The sequence below is a fragment of the Euphorbia lathyris genome, chromosome 1 (assembly GCF_963576675.1).
Source record: "Euphorbia lathyris chromosome 1, ddEupLath1.1, whole genome shotgun sequence".
NCBI classification, from domain to species: Eukaryota; Viridiplantae; Streptophyta; class Magnoliopsida; order Malpighiales; family Euphorbiaceae; genus Euphorbia; species Euphorbia lathyris.
The window spans coordinates 130,699,633-130,726,785 of record NC_088910.1 but is presented as its reverse complement, the minus strand read 5'-3'; the positions used below and the strand labels follow the sequence as shown (position 1 = coordinate 130,726,785).

The 27,153-nt window shown below is 34.9% G+C and overlaps 2 protein-coding genes across 2 annotated transcripts; both read left to right on the top strand.

The window, feature by feature from the left end:
* Positions 1-2,331: 2,331 nt before the first annotated feature.
* LOC136211007 (probable inactive ATP-dependent zinc metalloprotease FTSHI 1, chloroplastic) lies at positions 2,332-16,569 on the top strand. The gene is made up of 15 exons (XM_066002497.1): positions 2,332-3,131; positions 3,233-3,317; positions 4,314-4,748; positions 5,232-5,285; positions 5,373-5,438; positions 6,395-6,490; positions 6,573-6,701; positions 7,945-7,997; positions 10,191-10,386; positions 10,738-10,852; positions 11,353-11,627; positions 12,998-13,081; positions 13,165-13,277; positions 14,355-14,604; positions 16,025-16,569. Exons 1-15 carry the CDS (start codon positions 2,482-2,484, stop codon positions 16,211-16,213), a joined length of 2,790 nt encoding a protein of 929 aa, XP_065858569.1. The 5' UTR covers positions 2,332-2,481; the 3' UTR covers positions 16,214-16,569.
* Positions 16,570-19,568: 2,999 nt separating this feature from the next.
* Positions 19,569-26,570, top strand: LOC136215251 (SUN domain-containing protein 5). Its single transcript, XM_066002921.1, has 4 exons — positions 19,569-19,827; positions 21,768-23,047; positions 24,233-24,318; positions 25,740-26,570. The coding sequence occupies exons 1-4, from the start codon at positions 19,647-19,649 to the stop codon at positions 25,978-25,980; spliced, it is 1,788 nt and encodes a 595-aa protein (XP_065858993.1). The 5' UTR covers positions 19,569-19,646; the 3' UTR covers positions 25,981-26,570.
* Positions 26,571-27,153: the final 583 nt, after the last annotated feature.

Here is a 27,153-nt window from a genome sequence, read left to right as displayed (position 1 = left end):
AAAATTGGATTATAATAAACCAAAAAAATAAATTCACAATAAAAAATGCTTTTGTTCATTGTCGTTTAGGCGGTATTTAGGCGGGTCGAGGCGGCCTAGGCGGAGGCAAGACAGCTAAAAATCACCTAGGAGTTAATAAAACGCCTAGAGGGACTAATTGGATAAAATCGAGGCGGATTCTCAATTTCGAACGCTTAGACGGTCCAGACGGCCTTCGTTTCGAACAGTGGTTCACCGTCACTTAGTCGACATCTAAGCGGTTACAAATCGCCTAGAGACAAAAAAAATACGTATAGAAGGGCTAATCACAAAAAATTAGGAGGGATTTTCGATTTTGAATGCTTAAATAGGGTCTAATGAATTAATGTGATAAAAAATTAATAATTTAATATGATCAAATAAAAGATGTAAAGCTCAATGAATAAAAACTAAAAGATTCGGGGATTAAATTGGATGGTTAAATAAAAAGGGAAAAGTACGAAAATAAATGTTTGTGTATGGTTTAAAATTTTACAAATAGAGGTATGCAATATGTTTTATTTACAAAAGAAAATATTACAAATTAATAGTTGTGATCACAACAAATGATATTTTTATTTTAAAAAAATATATTTTTACAAATTGTCAAAACCTAGCCTCTTAGAACATAATTCCCTAAATCGGAACCATAAATCATATGGCGAACACTTTATGTTTTTTTTATTGATTTAACAGTTTTATAAACTAAATTGATGTTTAACTTTATTTTATATAACTGCACTACGATTTTAGAGTTTTTGTTTTGTTAATACGCAAAATAAAAATACTTTTAATTGTCATTGTAATTTCAAATGATTTATTTTGTTAAAAAAAGGCAAAAAGTATCATTAGGCTCCTGATCTTTCATTTTTTATTCATTAAGCCCTTAATTTTTTATTTGGATACATTAAGCTCCTGATCATTTATTTTTTGACTCATTAAGCCCTTTATGACAAAAAAAGTAATTTTGAATATAAAATTATGTTAAAAATACGTTATTAACTTAATCTGTATTTGAAATTATTAAAAGGATATTTTTTACAGTTTGAATTAAGGTTTTTACTGTGTTGATCCTCCATCTTTCTATAATCTTTTACAAATTACTCTAAACTTTTAATTTACACATAAAACAATTAAATTAACTCCAAACTTTTCTTATAGCATCAAATAAAAATCACACACCCAATAATTATAATATATACTAATATCAAGGTACAAATTCTAATGTCAACTTATAAAATTCGAAAATTTTGGACACGGACGTGACATTTACAGTTTTCTTACAGTCATATTATACAAATTTCGAATGCATGTGCAATTTATGTTCAAAATTATTTTGTTGGTCATAAAAAGCTTAATGATACCAAAAATAAATGATCAGAGGTTTAATGTATCCAAATAAAAGATTAAGGGTAAAAATGAAAGATCAGGAGCCTAATGATACAAATAAGTATAAAAAAAAATAGGGTAAATTCCAAAAAAAACCCTTGTGGTTTCATCGATTTCCAAATAAACCCCTGTGGTTTGTTTTTACCAAAAAAAAGAGCGTGGTTTACGCCGTTACTCGAAAAACGAAAAATGAGTTAACAGTGTTAAAAATGCCGACGTGGCAAAGGGTAAAGTTGGAAAAACGATTTTTTTTTATTTTTCTTTCTTCTTCTTCTTCTTCTTTCTTTTCCTTTCTTCTTTTTTTTTGTTTTTTTTTCCAGAAATCTGGAAATTTCCAGATTTCCGATTCTGGAAATCTGGAATTTCCAGATTTCTGGGTTCTGGAATTCCAGAAATCTGGAAATTTCAGATTTCCAAAATCGGAAATCTGAGATTTCCGATTAAAAAAAAAGAAGAAGAAGAGGAAGGAGAAGAAGAAGAAGAAGAAGAAGAAGAAGAAGAAGAAGAAGAAGAAGAAGAAAGGAAAGAAGGAAGGAAAAGAAAAAGAAAAGAAAGAAGAAGAAGAAAAAGAAGGAAAGAAAAAAAGAAAAAAAGAGGAAAAGAAAAAGAAAAGAAAGAAAAAGAAGAAAAAGAAGGAAAGAAAAAAAGAAAAAAGAGAAAATTAAAAAAATTAAAAAAATTCGGAATTTTCAATTTTATCCCTCATTTTAAAACTGTTAACCCATTTTCTGTTTTTCGGATAACGGCGTAAACCAGACTTTTTTTTTTTTTTTGGTAAAAACAAACCACAGGGAAACCACAGTGATTTTTTTTTGGAATTTACCCAAAAAAAAATATCGAAAAGTTTCAATATCCAATTAAGAAGACGGTAGTAAACCCGATCCGTTATGGCCCGGAACAGTTTACAGATGGAATTTGGATAAACCCAGAGACAGACGGATTTATTTAGCTCAGTGACTAGTCACTGCATTCTCATTTCAATCTCTCGAATCCTTGAACTTGAAGCTCAATTACCTTACAATGTTATGAAAATCCATAGAAAATCCTTTCTTGTTAACGCGCGAATTTTGAACAATGAATACCATTGACAATCTTTTATCCACTAGGGTTTATCTTCCAAAACCCTATCAAAAACCCTTCAAATGCACTCGAAATCATCGATTAAAGTCTCCAATGCTTCACCGGTCATTCACAGTTCTATGCGAGGTGAATTCAGGCTCCCCTTCTCAGCCCAGTGAGACTGGAAAAGATGATTTTCTCACTAGAGTTTTGAAGGAAAATCCGAGCCAAATTGAGCCGAGATACCTAGTTGGCGATAAGTTCTACACCTCGAAAGAAAGAGAGAATTTGAGCAAGAATAAGAACGTAGGTGTTACTCAATTTCTTGCGGATAAATTGAAATTGAAAGCAAAACCGACTGAAGAGATGAGTGAAGGTCAAATTAAGGGTGAAGCAGTGTATTTGAAGGATATATTGAGGGAATATAAGGGCAAACTCTACGTTCCTGAACAGATTTTTGGTGCAGAGTTATCTGAGGAGGAGGAATTTGATAAAAATTTAGAGGAATTGCCGCAGATGAGCTTTGAGGATTTTAGGAAAGCAATGAAGAGTGATAAAATTAAGTTGTTGACATCAAAGGAGGTTGCAGGAACTGCTGGTTTTAGAGATTTCATTGTTGATTTGAAGGAAATCCCAGGACAGAAGAGCTTACACAGAACCAAATGGTAAATGTTAGTTGCTAAAAGTTTTATCATTTGGTGTTTCGGATTGGATTTTTTCCTTTTGGTGATATACTTTAATTATAGGCTGCAAATTTGCTTTGTAGGGCAATGAGACTCGACGAGAATGAAGCTCTAGTATGCTTGGAGGAGTATAGAGGCCCCCAATATGAAATAGAGAAACACATGAAGGTTTTCAATCTTCTAATTCATTGTAAATGTCATGGAAATAAATGCACATTGCTATAGATATGTATTTCTTAGGCCTAATACATCCCTAGCCTCCCAAATTTGTTCGGAAAAGTCTAATGACTCTTCTAACATTGAAAATGACCTATTAATCCTTGAAATTGCTTAAATTGACATGATTAATCCTGAGTAAATTGCACTGATGGTCGTTCTGAACTTCACTTTCTTTCAATGAAGTCATTGAACTTTTCTTTTTAAGTCATTCCGGCCATTCCAAACAACATATTTGTTGGTGTGCCTAGCGAGCCATAGAAAGACAAACATTGGAATAGTAATGTGGCAGCCACGTTGTGATTCCGGCGATTTTATGTTTGAATAGACCAAAATGACTTTACTGTATGAAAGGTGAAAGGTAAGTTCAATGACTTCGCCGAAAGAAAATGAAGTTTAGTGGTCTTTGTGAAACATACCCTAACTTCAATGACCATTGGTGCAATTTCCCAATTAACCCCCTAAGTCCTACATGGCAAGACAATATACAGATTTGCACAAGTTGAAGCGCGTACCACTTTAAGCAAGAAGGGAGCCAACAATAGGTCACTTTAAGCAAGTTCATGGGCGAATAGGCCACTTTAAGTAAGTTTAGGTGGACAGTCGATCACTTTGAGCAAGTTTAAGGATTTAATCAGACATTTTCATACTTCAGGGGTCAATCGTCTTTTATGGGCAACTTAGAGGGGTGTACGTATTAGAGGCCTATTTCTTACCTTTTGACATATTGTTAATTGTCTTCTATGTCATGTCAATGTTCCACTGAGTTTTTGTATAAAAAATTGGACGGAATTACTATATTGAAATCAAATGTGAAGTTAAGTGATTTTATTGAAAGAACCTGGAGTTCAATGACTTCTGTGAAATAGACTCCAAATTTTATTGACGGTTGGTGCATTTGTAGATATGCTTTTCTTACTTTTTGCTCTGTTTTTTTTTTTCATGCAGTCTTCAGTGGGAAAGTTGCCGGAGTACCCTCATCCTGTGGCGTCTTCCATATCTAGTAGAATGATGGTAGAGCTTGGAATGGTAACAGCTGCAATGGCTGCTGCTGCAGTTGTAATTGGGGGATTCTTAGCTTCTGCAGCATTTGCCGTTACTAGTTTCGTCTTTGTGATGACTGTATATGTTGCATGGCCTATAACCAAGCCATTTTTAAAGCTGTTTCTTGGCATCATATCTGGAATTCTCGAGGGGGTGTCGGATTATGTTATTGATATTTTCACTGATGGAGGAATTTTCTCCAAGTTGAATGAATTTTACACTTTTGGTGGTGTCTCTGCCAGCATTGAGATGCTAAAGCCAATAACATTTGTGCTTTTGATCATGGTTGTTCTTATCCGTTTCACGCTTTCAAGAAGACCTAAGAACTTCAGGAAGTGGGTAAATGTTGTTTCATATTTTACATTCTGTTTCTTATATGCAATGTTGCACGAAAACTTTGATTTTAAAGCGTTTTGCATTTCTGTATCCGTTTCGAAAACCGAAACTCTCGGAAACTTGAAACTCCTTTCTTAGGATGTAATGTGTTTTCAGAAGTAGATCAATGCTAATCACATGTTTAATAAAACCTTAATATTTTGTAGATCATCTTCTACAAGCTTTCGAAATGAATAAACCTCTGTTTTCCCTCTATTATGTGACTTATATTATATATATATATATATATGAACATGCATCCTTATGATTTTAAAAATTATAGATATACCCTTAAATTTTTATTATTTGTACGTTTCCCCACGTTTCCATTTCATATATCTTTTACAGATTGTTGTTTCTCAATGTTTGTTTTCGTTTCAGTTTCCGTATTCGTTTGTGTTTCCATGTAACATAGAGTTGTACTGATGTAGTTTCTATTTTTTGCAGGATTTATGGCAAGGAATTGATTTTTCACGCTCTAAGGCAGAAGCTCGTGTTGATGTAAGTTTTTGACCATTTTGGTTTTTGTTTCCAATCTGCTTATGTTCTACTTGAGTGTTTCACTTTATTGGAATCACATTCTTACAGGGCTCAACTGGAGTTAAATTCAGTGACGTTGCTGGGATTGATGAAGCGGTAGAGGAACTTCAAGAGGTATGACAACTTGCGTTTTAAGCTTATCTATTAACTTTCATCGAAACAACTAGTGAATTCTTAAACCTTACTGCCCCTTTACCCGAATATGGGGTTGATTACATCTATGGTCCTCCATTTATAAAAAAATGGAATAAAATTTCCATAACTCTTTATTTATAACGATAAACTCCTTGCTGTTTGACATTTTGTCACAACTATTATCCTTTTGGCCTGAAACCAAGAAATTCAATGGCCGGAGATTCTACCTGGATGTCATATCAACCATTTTTAACCACGCCAAGAATAAAAAACAATAAAAACTAATCTTTCCTTGCATTCTGTAAGCTTTTAGTTCAATTGGTTCCATGTCATGGTATCAAAGCCTCTTTGACCAAGTGATCAAGGTTCGATTCCTGACAACCCCATTTGTTGATTTAATTTCAACACATGCTAATATGGGCCTGTGTTGTTCACGCTTCAACCCTAGTTGGCATTCACGTGCGGGTGTGTCAGATGTTAATATGAATTGGGCATTTAACTATCATCTTAAGCTTTAAGTTCAATTGGTTCCATGACACATCCCTGTACCTTGTGTCGACAAAATAGTGACTTAGGACCCATGTGGCAACTCTGGGAAATGGATTTACTAATTTCTGGTCAAAAGGACAATAGAAGAAATAGAAGTCAAACGGCAAGGGGTTACTTGTTATGAATTAAAGAATTATGACAATTTTGTTACATATCTGACAGTTGGAGGACCATAGGTGTAATTAATCCCCCAAATATGCCTTCATTTTCATCTAACCCGGCGACATCCTCTCTATCATTTGATAATCTTAGACTCGTAGTATCTTTCCCCTTAAATACATTTCTGATACTAATTCATTGATATTTCCGTTCCAAAATTTCATGCCAAATTATATTTACTGCTCACACTATATTGATTCTTATTTTTTCGTTAAATCTTCGTTTAGTTGGTGAGGTATTTGAAGAATCCAGAACTATTTGATAAAATGAGTATCAAGCCTCCACATGGAGTACTTTTGGAGGGTCCTCCTGGATGTGGCAAGGTTAGCTATGTTTGTTAACCAGTTTATGAATATTGTAATGAAAGTTGAACAAATGTTAAATAGTTTTTAATTACTTTTCCAGACTCTGGTTGCGAAGGCGATAGCTGGTGAAGCTGGAGTTCCATTTTACCAAATGGCTGGGTCTGAGTTTGTCGAAGTCTTAGTTGGCGTTGGATCTGCTCGTATAAGAGATCTATTCAAGAGAGCCAAGGTACTTTAGACTGCTCCAAAATCTGGATTTTTAATATCTGTTGGTCTGCTTAGTTTATTGATGGAGCTACATCATTTCTCTAGGATGTTGAATTCAATCTTTAGAAGCATTGTACTTCATGGCAATTCGTTTAAGTGGGCTGTGTTCGTGTTGTGTCAATATCGGGTTAGTGTCTGTCAACTGAGTCAACCCTAACACAACTGAAAATATTCGTGCCAACCTAATTGGGTTCATGTCGTTTTTGCGGGTGTCATGTGATTTTACTATCCCTGTTAATGATGACATTTGAAAATAGTGGAAGATATAATAGAACTTCTAAACATTTTTGTCATTTTTGGATTAGCAAATTAACTCTTACCATCCTAAACTTTGATAAAAAAATCCATTTAATAAACAAACCCTTGACCCGTTAATATCATAGTCATACTGGGTTCATGTAATGTTTTCATAAGTCACGAGTAATTTTACTACCTCTATTAGGGATGGATTATAAAATTTTGGGAGGTTCAAGTTGTGTTCATGGATCAATTTATAATTTTATTACCTCCGTTAAAGTGACATGTAAACATGAGTGACTAATAATAAATTTAAGGGATATGGTGCAAAAATACCCCTAACTTTTATAGTCAGGAGCAATTTTACCCTTAACGTCTAAAATGGTGCAATTTTACCCATAATGATGACACTCAAGAGCAATTTTATCCCTAATGTTGGCAAGTTGGGTCAATTTCAGATACTATTAAATCACAAAAAATATGAAATCTTTTTTTAGAACCAACGGATATGCAATTGGTTCAGAATAAGGAACAAAATATCTGTGTTTTATAATGATATCTGAAATTGACCCAACTTATGTTAGGGGTAAAATTGCTCTTGGCTGCCAACGTTAGGGGTAAAATTGCTCCTAACTTGTTAGGGGTATTTTTGCACCTTATCCCTAATTATAAATATTGGTGTCATTTTTCGAGTTACCAAGTCAATCAAAAAATGTCTGTGTCAATTTCGTGCCAACCCAAAAATGACCTTGCCTGTTTAATAAAATAGTAGCCCATTAAATTCGTGTTGAATACATGTCGTGTTGTCTACACAATTGCCACCTCTACTTTATTGCATACGAGAAGAATGTTTTGAAATTGAGCACATTGTATAGGTGTTCAAATCATGAGTTACATTAGATCCAATATAATTCTTGTTGTAAGTGCTTGAATTGAAGTGATTGTTGAAAACCTAATGGTTTCTGCAGGTCAATAAACCATCCGTCATTTTCATTGATGAAATTGATGCTTTAGCAACCAGGTGATCATCCTTATCAGTTACTTTAAGTGAATATTCTTGTATCCTTCTGGAATTCATATTGCAGTCACTAGTTCTGATCCGATTTTCATGTGCTTTACCGTTCTGATTTTTTAAAAATGTCAACCTAATGCACACTATGCTCATTAGCAAAGCCCTTTTATTTCTTCAGAGGTTTTTAAACTCCACAGATGAAACGATTGGATAAAATTTCTCTTGACCGACAACGATAGAGGTATTCTTATCCCGTATTACTTCATAAATAAAGCTCCACCGGAACATATAAATATTAATGTTTTCCAACATCACCATTGTTTACCATACATTTATTTGGAAAAAAGGCAAAATGATTAATGAGTTGATGGAAGTAAATTTATAATGCCATAATTGATAAGGATACTTTTGTGACGGTTGTGAAAACTGTCACTAGCAACTGTTGCGACGGTTAAAACCGCCTCCAGAGACCTTTTTCTTGTAGTGAATGAAATTTGATTCTTAATCATCACTGCATCTTTCAGTATGGAATCAGTGGAAAACTTCCTTCCTGAGTCGTTGGAAAACTCCTTTTTTGATCCTTATCTAAGCAAGAACAACCCATCAATGATCATCATCCAAGATAAGGTTTCATTAACGATCTCCAATTGTCAATTCTAATAAAAGATATATTAATGTTTTAAAAAAGTCTAATGAAGATTTTTGAAGGATGTAGTGCGGTGAAAACATTAATCCAATATCCCACATAGGTAGAAGAAAGCGTTATGTTGCCATTTATATATAAAAATACAAGCAGATTCCATTGACGGGCTTGGTAATGCGAGCTTCTAACCCAAATGGGGGTATTAGCCTATACTGACTGTCCAAAAAGGTATTTAGTGGGTTGGAAGTGCCTATACGGAGCAGTTAACCTTCTTTTGGATCGGAAGAAGGTTAACTGCTCCGATAGGCGCTTCCAGCCACTGAATACCTTTTTGGACAGTCAGTATAGGCTAATACCGATCACTTTAATACCTGACTTGGGTTACAAGCTCGTGTTACCAAGCCCAGCAATGGAATCTGCTTGTGATTTTTATATATAACTTGCAACGTAACACATTCTTCTACCTATGTGGGGTATTGGATTAATGTTTTGACCGCACTACATTCTTCGAAAATCTTCATTTTACTTAAAAAAAAGTTTACAAATCTTTCATTACAATGAACAATTGGAGATCAGTAAAGAAACCTTATCTTGGATGACGGTCAGTGATGGGTTCTTGCTTAGATTCATCTACAGACAAGGATCATTAAACAAATTTTCCAACGACTCGCGGAGGAAGTTTTCCATTGATTCCATCCTAAAAATGCAGTAATGATTGAGAAATAGATTTCAATCCGTGTAAGAAAAAAGGTCTCTAGAGGCGGTTTTAATCGTTGCTAGTGACAGTTTTCACAAAAGTGTTCTTATCAATTATAGAGTTTATAAATTTATTTTCATCAACTCGTTAATCATTTTGCCTTTTTTTCTTCTTCATTAAATGTATGTTAAACACTGGTGATGTTAGAAAACGTTAATATTTATATGTTTCGGTGGAGCCTTATTTATATAGAATTATGGGATAAGATATAAAGATACCTCTATTGTTGTCAGTTGAGAAATTTTATATAGATGGTTTTTTGCATTTTTTATTTGCTGCATAATATAACTGGATGACAATATATTGACGGTAGATGAATATATCAGTATTTATAGACTAGGAATCAAATGGTTAGTGCATAGTTAACTAGGAACCCTAAAAAAAACTCCGGGTTATAAAATTGTGCCTATGCGCGCCTCCAGCAACCCGCTAAGCTCACTAAGGCGCACGCCTCGTGAGAAGAATCTGCATTTTGGCATCTCTGGGGGCATGCCAGGAGCCTAGCGCCTTTTGCGCTTGAGGCACGCCTTTGATAACTACAGTTGAGTGATTCTTCAATGTATATAGGATTGGAATATTGAAGATAAGTCACTTTTGGAGATTATTTCCTCATAATGATGAGGATCACATAGACCATTGTAGCGAGATATCATCCTAGGCTATGCTAAGTCAAGTAGCTATGTTGTATGATATAAACTGCCGACTGATGAAAGACACGGTGTAATATAAATTCTGAACTATTTTCCATTAAACAAAACTTATTATTTATTTGTTTATTCTTTTTGTTGCTTTTTTTGAATAGGCGGCAAGGAATTTTCAAAGAATCTACTGACCACCTCTACAATGCTGCCACTCAAGAGAGAGAAACTACATTGAACCAGCTCTTGATAGAGCTTGATGGGTTTGACACCGGCAAAGGTGTTATTTTTTTAGCTGCTACAAATCGTAGAGATTTGTTAGATCCTGCTCTTCTCCGACCTGGTCGTTTTGATCGCAAGGTTTGTTTATGCTAGAAAAGGGTACACATGAAATGAAAGAGAACAAATTTAGACTCTACATATAAAACCGTGCAATATGAGCATTAAGTTATGATTCTGCATTGACACTAGTGGAGCTTAGATGGTGCAGATATGGATGGGTTTCCGTTATATCTGTCGAATATTAATGGAGTTTGAAATTCCTCAAGCTACGATATTAGTGCTAACATCGCACAGTTTTATAGGTGGAGTCTAAATCTGTTCTCCCCCAATAACCTTAAGGCTAAATTTTTACCTTATCCCTTTCTTGAAGCTTGAAGTTATCACTGTCCAGCTGCTGCTGGTGTGCTAACCTTGGTTTTTCTTGTGCAGATACGAATTCGTGCTCCTAATGCTAAAGGGAGGTCGGAGATATTGAAAATTCATGCAAGCAAAGTTAAAATGTCGGAGTCTGTTGATCTATCTATTTATGCAAAGAATTTACCTGGTATGTCTTCTCATATTTGGCATCATTGCATTAAGCTCTATTACACGGAAGCGGATGTGGAAACTGAAACTGAAATGGACCAGTAATTGAAATTTGTGAAAGATATAGGAAATGGAAACATGGGACACGTGTATATAATTTTTAAATATATGGATAATATCTATAGCTATTGAAATGATAAGAATATAGATTTAATTAATTATATATATTAAAACGACTACATACAAGGCAGGCACGTAGTAGAGGGAAAAAAAGTAGTTTTCATTTCAAAATCTTGTACAAAATGATCTTGAAAATATTAATGATTTACTGAACATGTGATTAGCATTGATCCACTTTTGAAAATGCTTTACATCCTAGAACACAAGTTTCCCATTTTTGTAAATTACAAAAATGTGACTGAAGCATTTCATACAATTTTTCCGTGAGTTTTGATTTCCAAAATGTTTCAGAAAATCAAAATTTCGTGTTCAATGTCGATAATCATGTGCAATTATCAGGATGGACTGGAGCCAAGTTGGCTCAGCTGGTCCAAGAGGCAGCTCTTGTGGCAGTAAGGCAAGGGCATGCATCAATAGTTCAATCAGACATGGATGAAGCAGTTGACAGGCTTACCATAGGACCAAAACGAGTTGGAATAGAGTTGGGTCATCAAGGACAATGTCGTAGAGCTACTATAGAAGTTGGAGTTGCTATCACTTCTCATTTGCTCAGGCAATATGACAATGCGAAAGTTGAAATATGTGATCGGATTTCAATAGTCCCCCGCGGTCAGGTTCTCGTTCTGTTTCCTCAATGATTACCCTTTTCTTTTGCTCGTAATAACTTCTCTTCCTGTTAGATTTCCACATTACTTAATTAGAGAGCTACATGACTCTTTATATATGAGAAAATTTTGGGATGAGTCATAGTTGTTAAAGGCGTTTCTAAGGCTCCATGTGCACAAGGCACTAGGCAGAGCGATTCGCACCCCCAAAGGCGGGGCCTTTCGCCTCCTGCCTTTGTGCACCTAGCCGTGTTTATAAGAGGCACCAGCGTGCACAACACAGGCTCAACCTGCCTTGTGTTTTTAATTCCACAAATTAATGAGGTTGCCAGGACTCGAACCCTCGACCATTCGGTCCTACAGGCTCTGATGCCATGTCATGGAACCGATTGAACTAAAAGCTCAAGCTTATAGTTAAGGCCCAATCGCAGATCTTATATTAATCTCTGACAAGAAGTAGCTATTAGTTAATTTAGGATTTACTATTTAATTGAACACTTAAACTTTAGAATGTGGGGTTTATTGCATATTAGAATTTGTGATTAAGAATATTGACATGATTTAGTTTTTATTGCATTTTGATTTTAGAATTTGTTGTTTCTTATATTTTAAATATTATCATTTATGGTTTTATAAGTATTTATTCTTTTAGTGCGCCTTGTGTCGCTCAGGCACGTCCCTATGTGCCCAGGCGCATGTTGGGTCACTCATGCTTATGTGCTTCGCGCTCCAGATGGTTTTAGGCGTGAAGAGTGTTTTGGGCTGAGTTTAGCATTTGTTTAAATGGTATTATAGCCTTTTATTCAGTGTTAGGTCACCCATGGATTTACTTCACGCTCCAGATGGTCCTGGGAGTGAGGGGACATATTATACGTCTCACATTGCTTAATTAGGAAGCTATATACTCTCTCCATTTCAAAATAATTGTCACATTTGACTAAATTGCACATACCGAAGGAATAATTGATTTGCATTAAATCTATAAAAAATGGATTAAAATAGCCTCCACTCATTAATTAAGACAAGAATGGAGTAATTAGTGTCGAACTCATTAATAAGGGTAAAATAGGAAAAAATTGTCTTGAAAACTAAACCTGACAAATAATATGAAATAAGAAAATAGCTCCTTATATGCGTGAGTCAATGCTTCTCCTTTGAGATACCTTTTGGGGGTGAATTATTTTTCTGGGATAAAGGAAGGCTTGAACAGCCCAGGAACAAAAGAAAAAGGCTTTTGGGGGTGAATTAGACTCTTATTTACAATTACTAAATTGTCGATGGGATGGTTAATTTCCCCTCTCAGATTTTGAGCCTATTATGTTGCATGTCACACAATTACTTTAGTTCCTAAGTTTAAATGCGCTATATGTTTTCTGCAGACTTTATCACAGGTGGTATTTCACCGACTGGATGATGAATCATACATATTTGAGCGTCGACCACAGCTGCTGCATCGTCTTCAGGTATGTCTTTAAAAAGTATCTTAATTTGGGAAACCTTTTTTCAGAAACTTGTGATTATTTTACTAAGTTTGTTCTGCGCAAAGGTTCTTCTTGGTGCGAGGGCAGCTGAAGAAGTTATTTATGGGAAGGATACATCGCGGGCATCGGTTGGATACCTCGCAGATGCTTCTTGGCTCGCTCGTAAAATCATAACCATGTTAGCCATCACATTGTTGTTTTATGGATAAACGCATATTTAAGTCCTTGATCGATTCAATTTTTATTAATTAAGTCATTGATGGGGATAGGGTACAAATCTGGCCCTATGGTTATTGGGAGGATAGATTTAGACTCCACGTATAAAACTGTCCAATGTTAGTACTAAGGTTTTGTAGACGACTCCATTAATGATAGATCCAACAAAAGTCAATTTCCCCTTAATTTGGTTTTATGTTTGCGCCACTAAGCTACAAATTTAGCCCAATGGTTATTAGGGGAGGGCAGATATAGACTCCACTTATGAAACCGTGCAATGTCAGCACTACTGTTTGATTCCACGTGGACACCACTGGAGCTTAGGGGGCGCCGAGATGGAACTAAATTAACGAAAAATGGACTTTTGTTGGATCTGCCACTAATTAAGTATGAAATTGCTGAATCTGAAAAACTTTAGTGCTAACATTGCACAGTTTCATACGTTGAGGCCAACTCTATTCTCCTCTAATAAACATAGGGCTCATTTTGTACTTTATCCCTTTAAATGGTCACATCAAGTACTTGATCAATTAATTTTGAACACGTTAAGTTCATGATCTTTTAAATGGATACATTAAGCATTTAATCAATTATTATTTTAACACATTAAGACCGTATCGGATAACCCAGCTATGTTTGTTTGTGATTCAAACCCTTTATCACGTGTAGAACTGCCAACATGTCACAGATCGCCACGTCAGATAATTATATAACATTGTCATGTCAACGCCTAAGGTAACTTTGTCATCAACACCCGAACTAACTTTAACGTAACCCCTAAAGTAAAACAATCAAACTTATTTAGTGACTGTTTTACTTTAGGGGAACATTGATATGCTGACAGTTCTATTCTATGTGCGCTAAATGGAGTTTTAATCAAACACATAATTGGGCCATCTAATAGGGGTATAATGTGTTAAAAAACTATTAATCAAGCAAAGTCTTAATCAATAAAAATCGAATTGTTCACGGGGCTCAAATATGCATTTTGCGTTTGTTTTATGGGGGTTTAATATGAGTTCTTTTTTCTTTTAAACAGATGGAACTTGGAGAATCCGATGGTGATTCATGGAGAACCACCTCCTTGGAGAAAGAAAAGTAGATTCGCAGGGCCTCGCCTGGATTTTGAAGGATCTCTTTATGATGATTATGACCTAATTGAACCCCCAATCAACTTCAATTTGGATGATGAAGTTGCCGAGAGAACTGAGAAGTTGATAAGCGAAATGTATGGAAAAACAGTTTCTTTGCTAAGACGGCACCATACTGCATTGCTCAAAGCTGTTAAGGTAATTTATTTTGTGGAGGTTTGTCTGTGTTTTGCTTCTAATCATCGTTTAAAATGATTTTCCTTAAAAAAACGGGAAAAAATATTACTGGACTCTTGAACTTCTACAATTTTAAGGATTAAGCCTTTGAATTAAGCTCCTGTACTTTCACGGCGGTAAGAATTAAGCTTTTGATCTTTAATTTTTATACATTGAACTTCTCACCAACGGCACTGCTTTCTAAACTGTTAGTAAAAAGCTCAATGTATGTGAAAATTAAAAATCAGAGAGCTTAACTTTAAAATTGAGAAAGTTCAAGGGCTTAATCATTTGTTTACTTTATCAAATGAAACATTAACATAATAATGAGGTCGTAATAGTTATTTGACCATAATTTTCGTGACACTTAAAAAAAAGCTAATGTAGTCAAATTTGTACGGGTGATCATTTGGTTATTTTTTTTTTTTGTTTTAGATAGTTGTTGTATGATGGTTCATGTTAGCCGACCCCGAATTTGTATCGCTGACACGACTTGATTTCACGGTTTTATATGATGGTTCATGTTAGCCGACCCCGAATCATTTCGGAACTAAGGCTTTGTTGTTGTTGTATAGATAGTTGTTGATTTGGACTTCAATATTAGAGAATATAAAGTTCAAGGATTTTTATGTCATTAGATAAAGTTTAGTAGCCATAATGTTAGTAGCACTATTATTTAGGAGCCATGAATGTGTTTTACCTGTGGCAATGGCATTGACATCCTAAGCTGTCATGTTACCTGCTGTGTGTCACGGGGCCAGGCCAAAGCCCCGTGAGGCGCCGAGATTTCCCGGGTCCCGGCCAGGTAGGTCCAGCCAACACCTACCGAAGGGGTCTGTCCCCTTTGAACATCAGGCATCTCGTCAATTCGTATGTCCATAATCCGTCCTGGAGGGGATTCCCGTGGTTAAACCTCGCTTTACAAAGGACCCGCACTATGGGCCGTCTCGTGGGCCCAAAGTGTCCGTAGGGGTTCCACCCTAGGGAGACATCCGCCTCCCTTCCCAAAGGCCGGATGCCTTGACGCTGGGCCCGATCTTCCTCGACGCCTTGCCACTGCCCTAGCCAATGCTCCTGCTGAAGTTTGGGATGATTTGGCCATGCCTGGGGCTCCTGCTGAAGTTTGGGATGACTTGGCCACGCCTGGGGCTGAGATTTGCCTACGGCCAAATGACTTTGCCTACGGCCATATTCTGTCCCCGCAAGACTGTGGTGCTGAAAGTAAACTTAGCAGTGTTCTCGTGTCATAATAATACGATTATGAGATTTATATATTTCATATAATTATATATAATATAAATGCAATAAAAATGATAATTGTATCAAACAGGCCGTGTTAGACTGGTTGTCTATATAAATCTTCTTTCGTGTCGGAAATTGACAAGCCCTACTTGATTTGCAGGTACTTCTTAATCAGAAGGAAATCAGTGGAGAAGAAATCGATTATATTTTGAACAATTACCCTCCTCAGATGCGTTTAAGTCGTCTTTCGGAGGAAGAAAATCCGGGAAGCCTTCCATTTCTCGGAACAGAACGAGGGCGCGAAGTCGATCACGCCATGCTAACTTCATCCGAAGAACAAACCCTATGACCCAACACTTGACTTTCATATTCATACAGCCAAAAACACAGCCTTCCTTGTCGGCCGGTCCGGTACAAACATGACAGTGGAGTAAGACTTCTGCTGTTTGAGATCATATACATAAATGAGCTTAAAATCTTTCTTGTCTGAACTTTTTTTGTTGAGTGTAGAAAATTTTCCTGTTATTCCCTTCATATGTGTCGTTGTTGAAGCTAAAAATGAGAGGAAAGGAAGTAGTTTCAGCTGGCTTGATTGAGTTGAAAAGTGTTCACCACTATATTGCTTTGCTTTACTATTCATTTATATTATAGAGAATATTTTTTGATAAATTGATTAATATTTATGTATAAAGGCTCAATTTGTCAGATGGAGTTTATAGTTAAATAATTAGCTTATTACATTAGCGGATATTTGTTTACTTTAGCGGATATTTTAATCACGGAAATCGTTAAAGTGATCTAATTGAGACAAAATTCAAAGGTGGATGATTTTATTGAGACAATTTGAAGTTAAGTAACCGTTTTGAGACAATTATATAAGTTTAGTGACCAATGGTGTACTTAAACCCTGACTATTATTGTTAGAATCTGAACTGACTATTATTGTTAGGACAAAAGGATTAGACAAATTTGATAATTTTAGTAGTAAGAAATTAAGTTTTGTGATATTAGTGTTTTATTCTTGATACTCTGAAGTTAACTCTATTAAAATATTAGACAAACTTAAACTTAGTCATTGTTATCACTTTTGACGGGCAAATTACACCCATGGCTATTGAGTTTTACCTTAAATAATATTATGTCCTTTAAATTTTAAAACGTAATATAAAAGTGCCACTAAATTTCAATTAATGCCTATGATGATCTGAAAATAAAAAATTTCAAGAATTGATAATATACTAAGGAATTTTAATTCTTTAACTTTTTCGTTTTGAGGTTATTTAGATATTGTTTAGTCAGTAGATAAAAAATTTTGAAAATTGTGATTTTGGAAAATAAAAGACATAATTTCATGATAAATGTGGTTCTAAACAATTTTAATTCTCGGATGTTTCTATTCTAAGACCGACAATGGTCATTTTGATGCGTTAATTGAAATTTAGTGGTTATAATATTAAAAAATATAAAATTGAGTAAGACTTTGTTCTTTATTGCTGAAAAAAACTGAACTGAATTGAACTGAACTGAACTGAATTTAACTGAATACTACTGAACTTAACTGAATACTACCGAACTGAACCGAACTAAACAATAATGATGATATTAGACTTTAAAATAATTTAATTGATAATATTGGACATTAATAAATTTATAATAATAATAATGATGGTTCTAATAAATTTAATAATATCAATAATAAATAAATATATTAGTAAAGATAAAACTAAATTGAATATCAAATAAAAGCTCGGCTTGATAAAATTTTGGCTCGATAAAAGCCTATAAAATTAAATAAAAATGAGTCTAATTTAAATTAAAAATACAAATTACATACAAACACAAATTTACATATAATTTAAAGCCTATGAAATCAAATACAAATTTTTATATGAATACAAACTCTTAACTTTTTATTCTAATTAAGGGTTAAAGTGTAAAAATATCCCTAACGTTTTGGGTCATGGGTAATTTTACCCCTAACATCTAAAATGGTGCAATTTTATCCCTAACATTGATAAATTCGATAAATTTGAGTGCAATTCCTAATTTTTAAATATAGAAGCATACTTTAGTTTTAATTTTTTTTATTAAACGATATATACTTTAATAAACTATCATTTCTTGACTATCATTTCTTAACTTTTATCTAATTTATAGATAATGATAAACTATAAATAATAATAATAATAAATAATAATAAATTAAATAATAATTATTATTATAATAAATTATATATAAATAATTATAATATAATAAATAAGGATAAATTACTGAATACTGAAACTGGATGCTGAAACTGAATGCTGAACTGAACTGAACTGATTGTTACTGAAATTAAGTGATAAAGAACAGGGCCTAACTTTCATATTATATTATGTTTACCATAAAACTAACTCAAGGTCAATGGACATGATTGTAATTTATCCAATTTTAACAAAAAAAAAAAAAGGTTAAATGCACTATTGGTCACTGAACTTTCATAGTTGTCTTAAAATGGTTATTCAACTCCATTTTGCTTTAATTAAAATCATTTAACTTTGAATTTTGTTTCAATAAAGTCACACCATGACGACTTTAAAAGCAAAAAAGTACCAGGAATATGACGTGACTTCCACATCAGCACTAATCAAATTTCACCGCTAATCGAAACGACATGTGATTACCACCTCATTGATCGAAATCACGCATTGTTTCAGTCATCGGTGAAAGTTGATTAGTGCTGACGCGGAAACCACATCATATTTTTGGTGTCTTTTTAGCGAAGCTTCATTAAGGCCGACCACTACATAGGTTCTTGAAGTCGTTAGGGTTATTTTGATGCATTTCCATTTTAAGATTATTTTGATGTGTTAGTCGAAATTTATTTTAGTGGTTATAACGTAAAAAAAAGTTGTAAAGTTAATTTACTTTCATATTGTGTTTGAAATTTAACAACCATACTATAAAAATAACTAAAGTTCAATGGACGTGATTGTAATTTATTCACTTTTAATCTTAAAAAAAGGTTAAATGCATCATTGGTCACTGAACTTTTATGGTTATCTTAAAATGGCCACTCAACTTTATTTTGTTTCAATAAAGTCATCCCGATAATTTCAAAAGCAAAAAAAAAACACCAGGAATATGACGTGACTTACACATCAGCACTAGTTAATTTTCACCGCTAACCGAAATGACACGTGACTATCGCCTAACTTATCGAAATCACGCATTGTTTCAGTCATCGGTGAAAGTTGACTAGTGCTGGCGTAGAAACCGCATCATATTTCTAGTGTATTTTTAGCAAATCTTCGTTAAGGCCGACCACATAAGCACTTGAAGTTGTCGGGGTGATTTTATTGAGACGTAATTTAAAATTAAATGATTTTATCGAAAAGAAATGAAATTGAGTAACCATTTTAAAGCAACCACAATGATCAATGGTGCATTTAACCCGAATCAAAGGACTAATTTCATAGATTCAAAGAGCAGCCCTAAAATACTGCCGTTAGTAAGAGCTAAGACCACAGTGAGCTGGACATTTTAGTCAGTCAGACAAACAAAAACAGTAATCTCCGAACTTACGCTACACCAGAAGTTTCCGAAATAGCTGGAGTCAAACAAACCACAAAACTCATAAAAACATGGAATTCAAACCAAATAATCAAAATTAATAATTCAAAAATGGGTTTTTTAATCAATTTTCTCAGTCATTTACAAAAACACATACACCCAAACAAAAATAGAAAAAAATTCAAAAAACCCCCAAATATCCTCCTCCTCCCATCTTTCTGGAAGAACAAATGAAGAAATGTCGAAATGAAAATGGGGGCAAGAATAATATTATTATTAGTACAAATAATAATAAGAATAAGAATAAAAGAAGACATTTTTATGAGGTGTCTTTATCTTTGATTCTTTTGCTTTGGGTTCTTCTTTTGTTGCTGTATTCTAGACTTGGTCTCAGTCATCAGAATAATGAAGGTAAAGTTTTCATCTTTTTCTCTTTTTTTTTTTTCATCCCATTTTGTTGGAGATTGTCAAATTTGAATTGGGTTGTGATTTGTTTAATTAATGGAATTTTAGGGCACGTGAATTTGGGGGTATGGATTTGGATTGTCTCGAGTTGAGTTGAGTTTCGACTTGAGATGTCGCGAATAATACATCTAAACTACTTAAATAATGATTAAACATTAGGGCACATGAATTCAGAGGTACGGATTTGAATTTTCTGTTTTTAATTGGGTAGTGATTTGTTTAATTAACAGAATTAGGGTTTGTTAATTTGGGGGTGCGGATTTGATTTGGATCATCTCGAGTTGAGTTTCGACTTGAGATGTTGCGAATAATACATCTAAACTACTTAAATAATGATAAAACATTAAGGAGTTATTGTGAATTTGGATTTTGAATTGGGTAGTGATTTGTTTAATTAACTGAATTAGGGCACGTGAATTTGGGGGTACGGGTTTGGATCATCTCGAGTTGAGTTTCGACTTGAGATGTGGCGAATGATACATCAGAAGTACTTAAATAACAATAAAACATTAGGGAATTATTGTGAATTTGGATTTTGAATTGGGTAGTGATTTGTTTAATTAACCTAATTAGGCCACGTGAATTTGGGGGTACGGATTTGGATCATCTCGAGTTGAGTTGAGTTTCGACTTGAGATGTCGCGAATAATGCATCTAAACTACTTAAATAATGATTAAACATTAGGGCACATGAATTCGGAAAGTACGGATTTGAATTTTCTGTTTTTAATTGGGTAGTGATTTGTTTGATAAACCGAATTAGGGCACGTGAATTCGGGGTTATGCATTTGAATTTTCTGTTTTTAATTGGGTAGTGATTTGTTTAATTAACGAAATTAGGGAATTTGGGGTACGGATTTGGATCATCTCGAGTTGAGTTTTGACTTGAGATGTCGCGAATAATGCATCTAAACTACTTAAATAATGATAGAACATTAGGGAATTATTGTGAATTTGGATTTTGAATTGGGTAGTGATTTGTTTAATTAACTTAATTATGGCACGTGAATTCGGGGGGGGGGGGGGGTACGGATTTGGATCATCTCGAGTTGAGTTTCGACTTGAGATGTCGCGAATAATACATCTAAACTACTTAAATTGTCATGATTAACCCCTTATTTCCTCATAGCGGCACTGCATACTCTACGTGCCAGTGTCAATTTAAGCAAGTTGAGATGACAGAAAAGTCGATTTAAGCAAGTTGAGGTAACAGAAATGTTGTTTTAACCAAGTTGAAGTGATAGAAAAGTCGTTTCAAGCTAGTTGAGGTAGCAGAGAGGTCTTTTTGATAGTTTCGGGGAAAATTAGGCGTTTGAGTGTAAGTTATTATACATACATACATACAGGGGCAGACCGATACTATGACTGGGAGCCTTGGGCCCCACCAACCCAAAAATACAGTTTAATATAGTGGGTGAAGGATTTTGGTGTCCGTCAAAATTCCCAACTGGCCCCAGCCCAATCAGCAACCCTTTTAAAATTTTGCCCTCTGCCCCTATACATACACAGGGCAAACCGACACTATGGCTAGGGGCCTTAGCCCTCACCAGCCCAAAAATACAGTTTAGTATAGTGGGTGTAGGATTTTGGTGCCCTTCAAAATCCCCAGTTGGCCCCACTCCAGTCAGCAAACCCCTTTAAAATTTTGCCCTCTGTAACTTTATCATTCGTCCGCCCCTATACATACATAGGGGAGACCGACACTATAGCTAGGGGCCTTAGCCCCTTCAGTTTAGGACGGTGGGTGAAGGATTTTGGCGCCCGTCAAAATCCCCAGCTGACTCCAGCTCACTCAGCAACCCCCTTTAAAAAATTCCCCGTTAACTTTATCGTGCGTCCGCCCGTATACGTACATTCATACTAACTCGTGGTTCATGCATTTTTCAGGAAATTCAGTGCTCAGTAACAGAAGCTTACCTTGTGGTGGTGTTTGCAAAGATAACTCATACTTTGAAGAAAGAATCTACAATACCACAAATGGACTTCTTCTAGAGCTCAACATAACTTCCGGCTGCAACAAATCCGCAGTAGACATCAATATCGGTAACCAGAAGTACTCGATTTCCGAAATCGATAGGTTAGAAGACGTAATCGCGAGCTTTTTAGGCTACCGATCTTTCGTATGTAAAGCTCAAAATGCAGAAGGATTGAAAGCAGGAACCAAAACAAACCTAAGATCTATTGATTCCACATCTTTTCTCAATCTCGACGAGTTTCTAAACGTTTCGATGCGCGAAAAAGAAGAAGAAGTTCCGTCGCAGCTTGCGAACATCACTCACAGACTCGAACCCGACGGAAAAGAATACAACTATGCCTCGGCGGTAAAGGGTGCAAAAGTTGTAGCACATAATAAGGAAGCAAAAGGGGCAGAAAACATTTTGGTTCATGATAAAGATAAGTACCTACGGAACCCGTGTTCGGCTGTCGGAAAGTTTGTCGTGATTGAGCTGTCGGAGGAAACGTTGGTGGATGTTCTTAAAGTTGCTAATTTTGAGCATTATTCTTCTAATTTGAAGGAGTTTAACTTGTCGGGAAGCTCGAATTACCCGACCGAAATGTGGACTCAATTGGGGAATTTTACTGCTGCTAATGTTAAGCAAGGGCAAACTTTCAAACTTTATGAACCTAAATGGGTTAGATACTTGAAATTAGACCTTTTAGGGCATTACGGGTCCGAATTTTACTGCACGTTGAGCATTGTTGAGGTGTTCGGTGTCGATGCGATCGAACGAATGCTCGAAGATCTTCTCATCCCGTCGGAAGAAGGCAACGCCAGTAAGTTGCTGAAGCCTACGTTAATTGCAACACCGGTATTGGAACTTGGTGGAAAAGGCAACAAAGTTCGAAATGCGACTGATGATTCCGCGACGAAGAACGAAACAACGACGACAGCAACGACGAAGAAGATTCCGATTCCTGCTCCGGTAATTGAAGTTAGACAGCAGACAGTTAGCAGAATACCTGGTGATACTGTTCTAAAGATCTTGCTGCAGAAGGTGAGGTCGCTTGAGCTGAACTTTTCGGCACTCGAAGAATTCATTAAAGAGATGAATCAGAGACAAGGTGATCTTCTGCCCGACCTTGAGAAAGAGCTATACAGAATTTCTTCTCTGTTGAAGAGCAGCAAAACAGAAATTAATAGTCTTATGGAATGGAAGCAACAATTGGTACATTTCTTTCAACTTTCATATTTATAATTATCGATGAAATTTGTGTCGCTAAATGATTAATTTTCGTTTATAATTTCACTCTATTTGGAGTCTGTAGCGGATTTGTAATCTGCGGCAGAATCTGTGACGGATATCTGTTTTGATGCTTACTCCCCAAAAAATTGTATTGTAGGCTGAATACATCAAAGTCGCTAAAAACCCGATTGCCCCCTTAACTTTAAGTATGTCTCGTTAGCCTCCCGAACTTACTTAAAGTGACATGATGAACCCCCTAGTGCTACGTGGTAGAGTAAGAGGCAATTTGCACAAGTTGAAGCGCTTATCACTTTAAGCAAGTTCAGGGAGCTAGTAGGTTATTTTAAAAGGCAAAAAGTACCATTAGGCCCCTGATCTTTCATTTTTTTGGTTCATTAAACTCTTGATCTTTTATTTGGATACATTAAGCCCCTGATCATTTATTTTTTGTCTCATTAAGTCCTTTATGATAAAAAAAAGTAATTTTGAACATAAATTCGGTTAATTGGCTGTTATTCATTGCGCCTGCATTCGAAATTTGTAATTTTTCACTGTTTGAAAGCATTTTTGGATGTGTAATGTGGTTGTAGAGAAACTGTAAAAAATATATTTTTTTAATAATTTCAAATACAGATGAAGTTAATAACGTATTTTCAACAGAATTAGATGTTCATAACTTGCTAATTTGGTCATAAATGGCTTAATGAGACCAAAAATAAATGATTAGGGGTTAATGTATCCCATTAAAAGACCAAAAAATGAAAGATCAGGGGTCTAATGATGCTTTTTTGCCTTATTTTAAACTAGTTTAAGGATCAATATGTCATTTTTAGTAAGTTCTAGTAGTCAATAAGTCACTTTAAGTAAGTATATAGACGATATCTTCTCTTTCAGAATAAAATAAAACAAGATATCTCCAAAGTTCATGGCGGTTTTCTGGATCAAGTTTAGGGATCCCTGATGTATTCAGGCCATTTTTCCATAGTTTATTCTATTAAGAACCTATAGCGATTTGAAATTAGTGACGGAATCTGCGACAGAAATATCCGTCCCGATGTTTAGTCCAAAAAAGTAATTTTTAACATTTTTTCATCCATTGAATCTCGAGTATTTTGTTCCGGCTCTACCACCAAAAAGCTAATTATATGGTTTCTTTTCCCTTATCAGGCTAAAGGAGTTGAAGATCTAGAGTCGTGGAAAGGCGGCCTAGTTTCGAGTATGGATGCATTAGTCAAAGAAAATATAATGCTAAGGTAAGAATTTTGATGAGCATTTTTTTTCCATTAATGCGTAGATTGCATCAACGGTTAGTGAAGTTTGGAAGTCTATTTCATAAATGACTTTGAGCTTCATTATCGTTTAATAAAATAATTAAACTTTACTTCTGATTTTAATAAAGTCATTCTGGTAAATTTGTATAAAAAAACTCATCGGAATGTTGATGTGACATAAAAGACTGTTGACTATATGCCAACTAAGCCTCGGGTCGGATAAGAATTTGTGTTTTATTGGTTTAGGATGTGTGATGTGGCACACACACATGGCTGCCACGTCAGCCATAAAAGTCAGATATATGCGCCATGTCGCTCACTTGACATATAATCAACTGTGTTTTGTATCATGTCAATATTCCAGTGAGTTTTTTATACAAATTTTCTGGAATGAGTTTAAAAAGGGCGGCCCGGTCGCATTACGCGTCCCCGCTGAGCGAGGGTCCGGGAAGGGATCCCACCACAAGGGTGGAATGAGTTTATTGAAATCAAATATGAAGTTCATTGACCTTAATGAAACAAACTCCAAAACTTCAATAAAAGTCAATACATTTTAAGTCGCATTGAACTTTTCTCTTAATAGATCTAGTTTTATTTGGATAAAAAATAAAACGACGGTCACTCAACTTTATCTATTAATTCACTACAATCGTGAAACTTTAATTTGTGTCATATAATTAACTAAATATTGATTTTTATCGCACTAAAATCACTTTTATGAATTTTCCAACATGCCGATAAAGATGACGTGGCATCACTTTGACATGGATCAAACCACTTTTTGAGCCGTGCAACGCCATGTCAGCAACAAAAGCACTCCAATCGCAGTCTATAAACAACAACAAATTGAAATTTTGGAAGATTTCTATTGCTGACGTGACATTGGCAGTGCTAATAAGCGTCTCCTAAACTTCGACGTGGATCGAGTTCATAAGCCAGGTTGGAAATTCATTACAGTGACTTTAATCAATGGAACAAAATCAAAATTCAGTTCTTTTTATGGCACAAAATAAAATTCAATTTTGCTCCTAAAGTTATTGGAAAATTTTAATTTTACCCCATCATACAAAATGGACTCAATTTTGTCCTCATGGTGGAAATCCTAGCTCAATTGTACCCTTTTTATGAAATTCCGTCGCTAATTTTCATCATCATTTACTTATAAAAACGTAAAACTAAACTAGATTTTCTACGACGAAAGTAAAATTGAGCTAGAATTCTACCGTTATTTACAATAAAGATAAAATTGATCTTTCCTAATATTCGGTGACAAATTTGACCCTTATCCGAAAAGTCAATTACCGTCAAAAAACAATAGGTAAAAGTTGAATGACCGTCGCTCAATTTTACCCGTTTCATTTTCCGGTTTTCCGGCTAACAAGTTTGTATTTTTTTTACTTCAGATTAGATGTTCAGAAAGTAATAGATAATCAAGCAAATTTGGAGAGCAAAGAGCTTGCTGTTTTTGCAATAAGTCTTTTCTTCATTTGCTTTGCAACTATAAAGCTAGTTTCCACAAGAGTTGTGAATTCGTTACGGGATTCTCCGGGGAATAAGGCGGCCGTTCACCGGACGAGTAGAGGTTGGTTTATGATACTTATTACCAGCACTATGACAATATTCATCACCCTATTGTCTGCCTAAATTTTGAGAATTTTCAGCAACAATTTTGACACTTTCTTCTAATGAATGCATTCTCGAGTTGCAATATCGAGGAATGCGGGCTAAAAATCGGCTAACAACGTACGAGAGTGCAATTTTATCCTCATCGTTTTTACCCTAATTCGGTTTTTCCTTTTTTTAAAAGAATTACGTTGGTAAATCTACGGAAATTACCAATGGAATCGGGAATTCATTTTGAAAAGGGTAAAACTGAGCTAGGTTAAAAACGATATGAGTGCAATTTTACCTTCACCGTTTTTGTCAGTTTTTCCCTAAATTTATTGGAAATCACCGATCGGATCGAAATTGATCGTTATTGGCTTAAAAAGAGGCGAGGCCGAGCTAGGAAAAAAACGATGACGGTGAAATTGTATTATTTAAAACGTTAAGAGTGTACTTACACTTCTTCTGGCGTATAACACAACACGTTAGGAGTATTTTTTTACCGTTATTTCGTAAGCAGGATTTTTACTAGCTTTTTGTAAGCTTCTAGTTTCTAGATTATTCAATTTTGATCTTGGAATTCCTGCTATTGTACAAAATGTTAACATAAATATATGAAGGTTATTTTTGAGCCATATATAACTGTTTATTTTTATTTTCCCGGTTAAATGTCTCGATTTAAATGGTTCTTTGACATGTTATCCGATTTCTTTGACAAAAATATTAGCAATTTGAATTCTAACGACTCCATTTATTATTAAAATTTCTATTACGGTTTGTTTGAATTTTGATAAATTTATTTACTTTTAAAATTCAACATGATATAGTGACCTATATTTATAGGTGCAGGGGTTGTAAATGAGCTGCGCTTATGAGCGGTTTCGTGTTCGGTTCGATCGTGTTCGACTTAATTTATAAAGGAATCGAGCTTTAGCACAGTGAAACTCGGCTCGAAAGCTCGAGTTAGGTTCATTAACAAACTTATAAGCAAGCTCGATTATAATGTTCATATACACGTTCGTGAACAAGTTTGATTTTTTTAATAATAATATTTCTATAAATAGAAAAATATAAAACATCATAGTTTTGTAGATTTCAAAACTATGCAATTTTGTGTTAAAAAAAATTCTAATTGATGAATTGTTTGCGAGCTAAGTTTATGAATTGAATTAAATGAATTGATTATGGGCAAAACTTGCAAACAAACTCGTG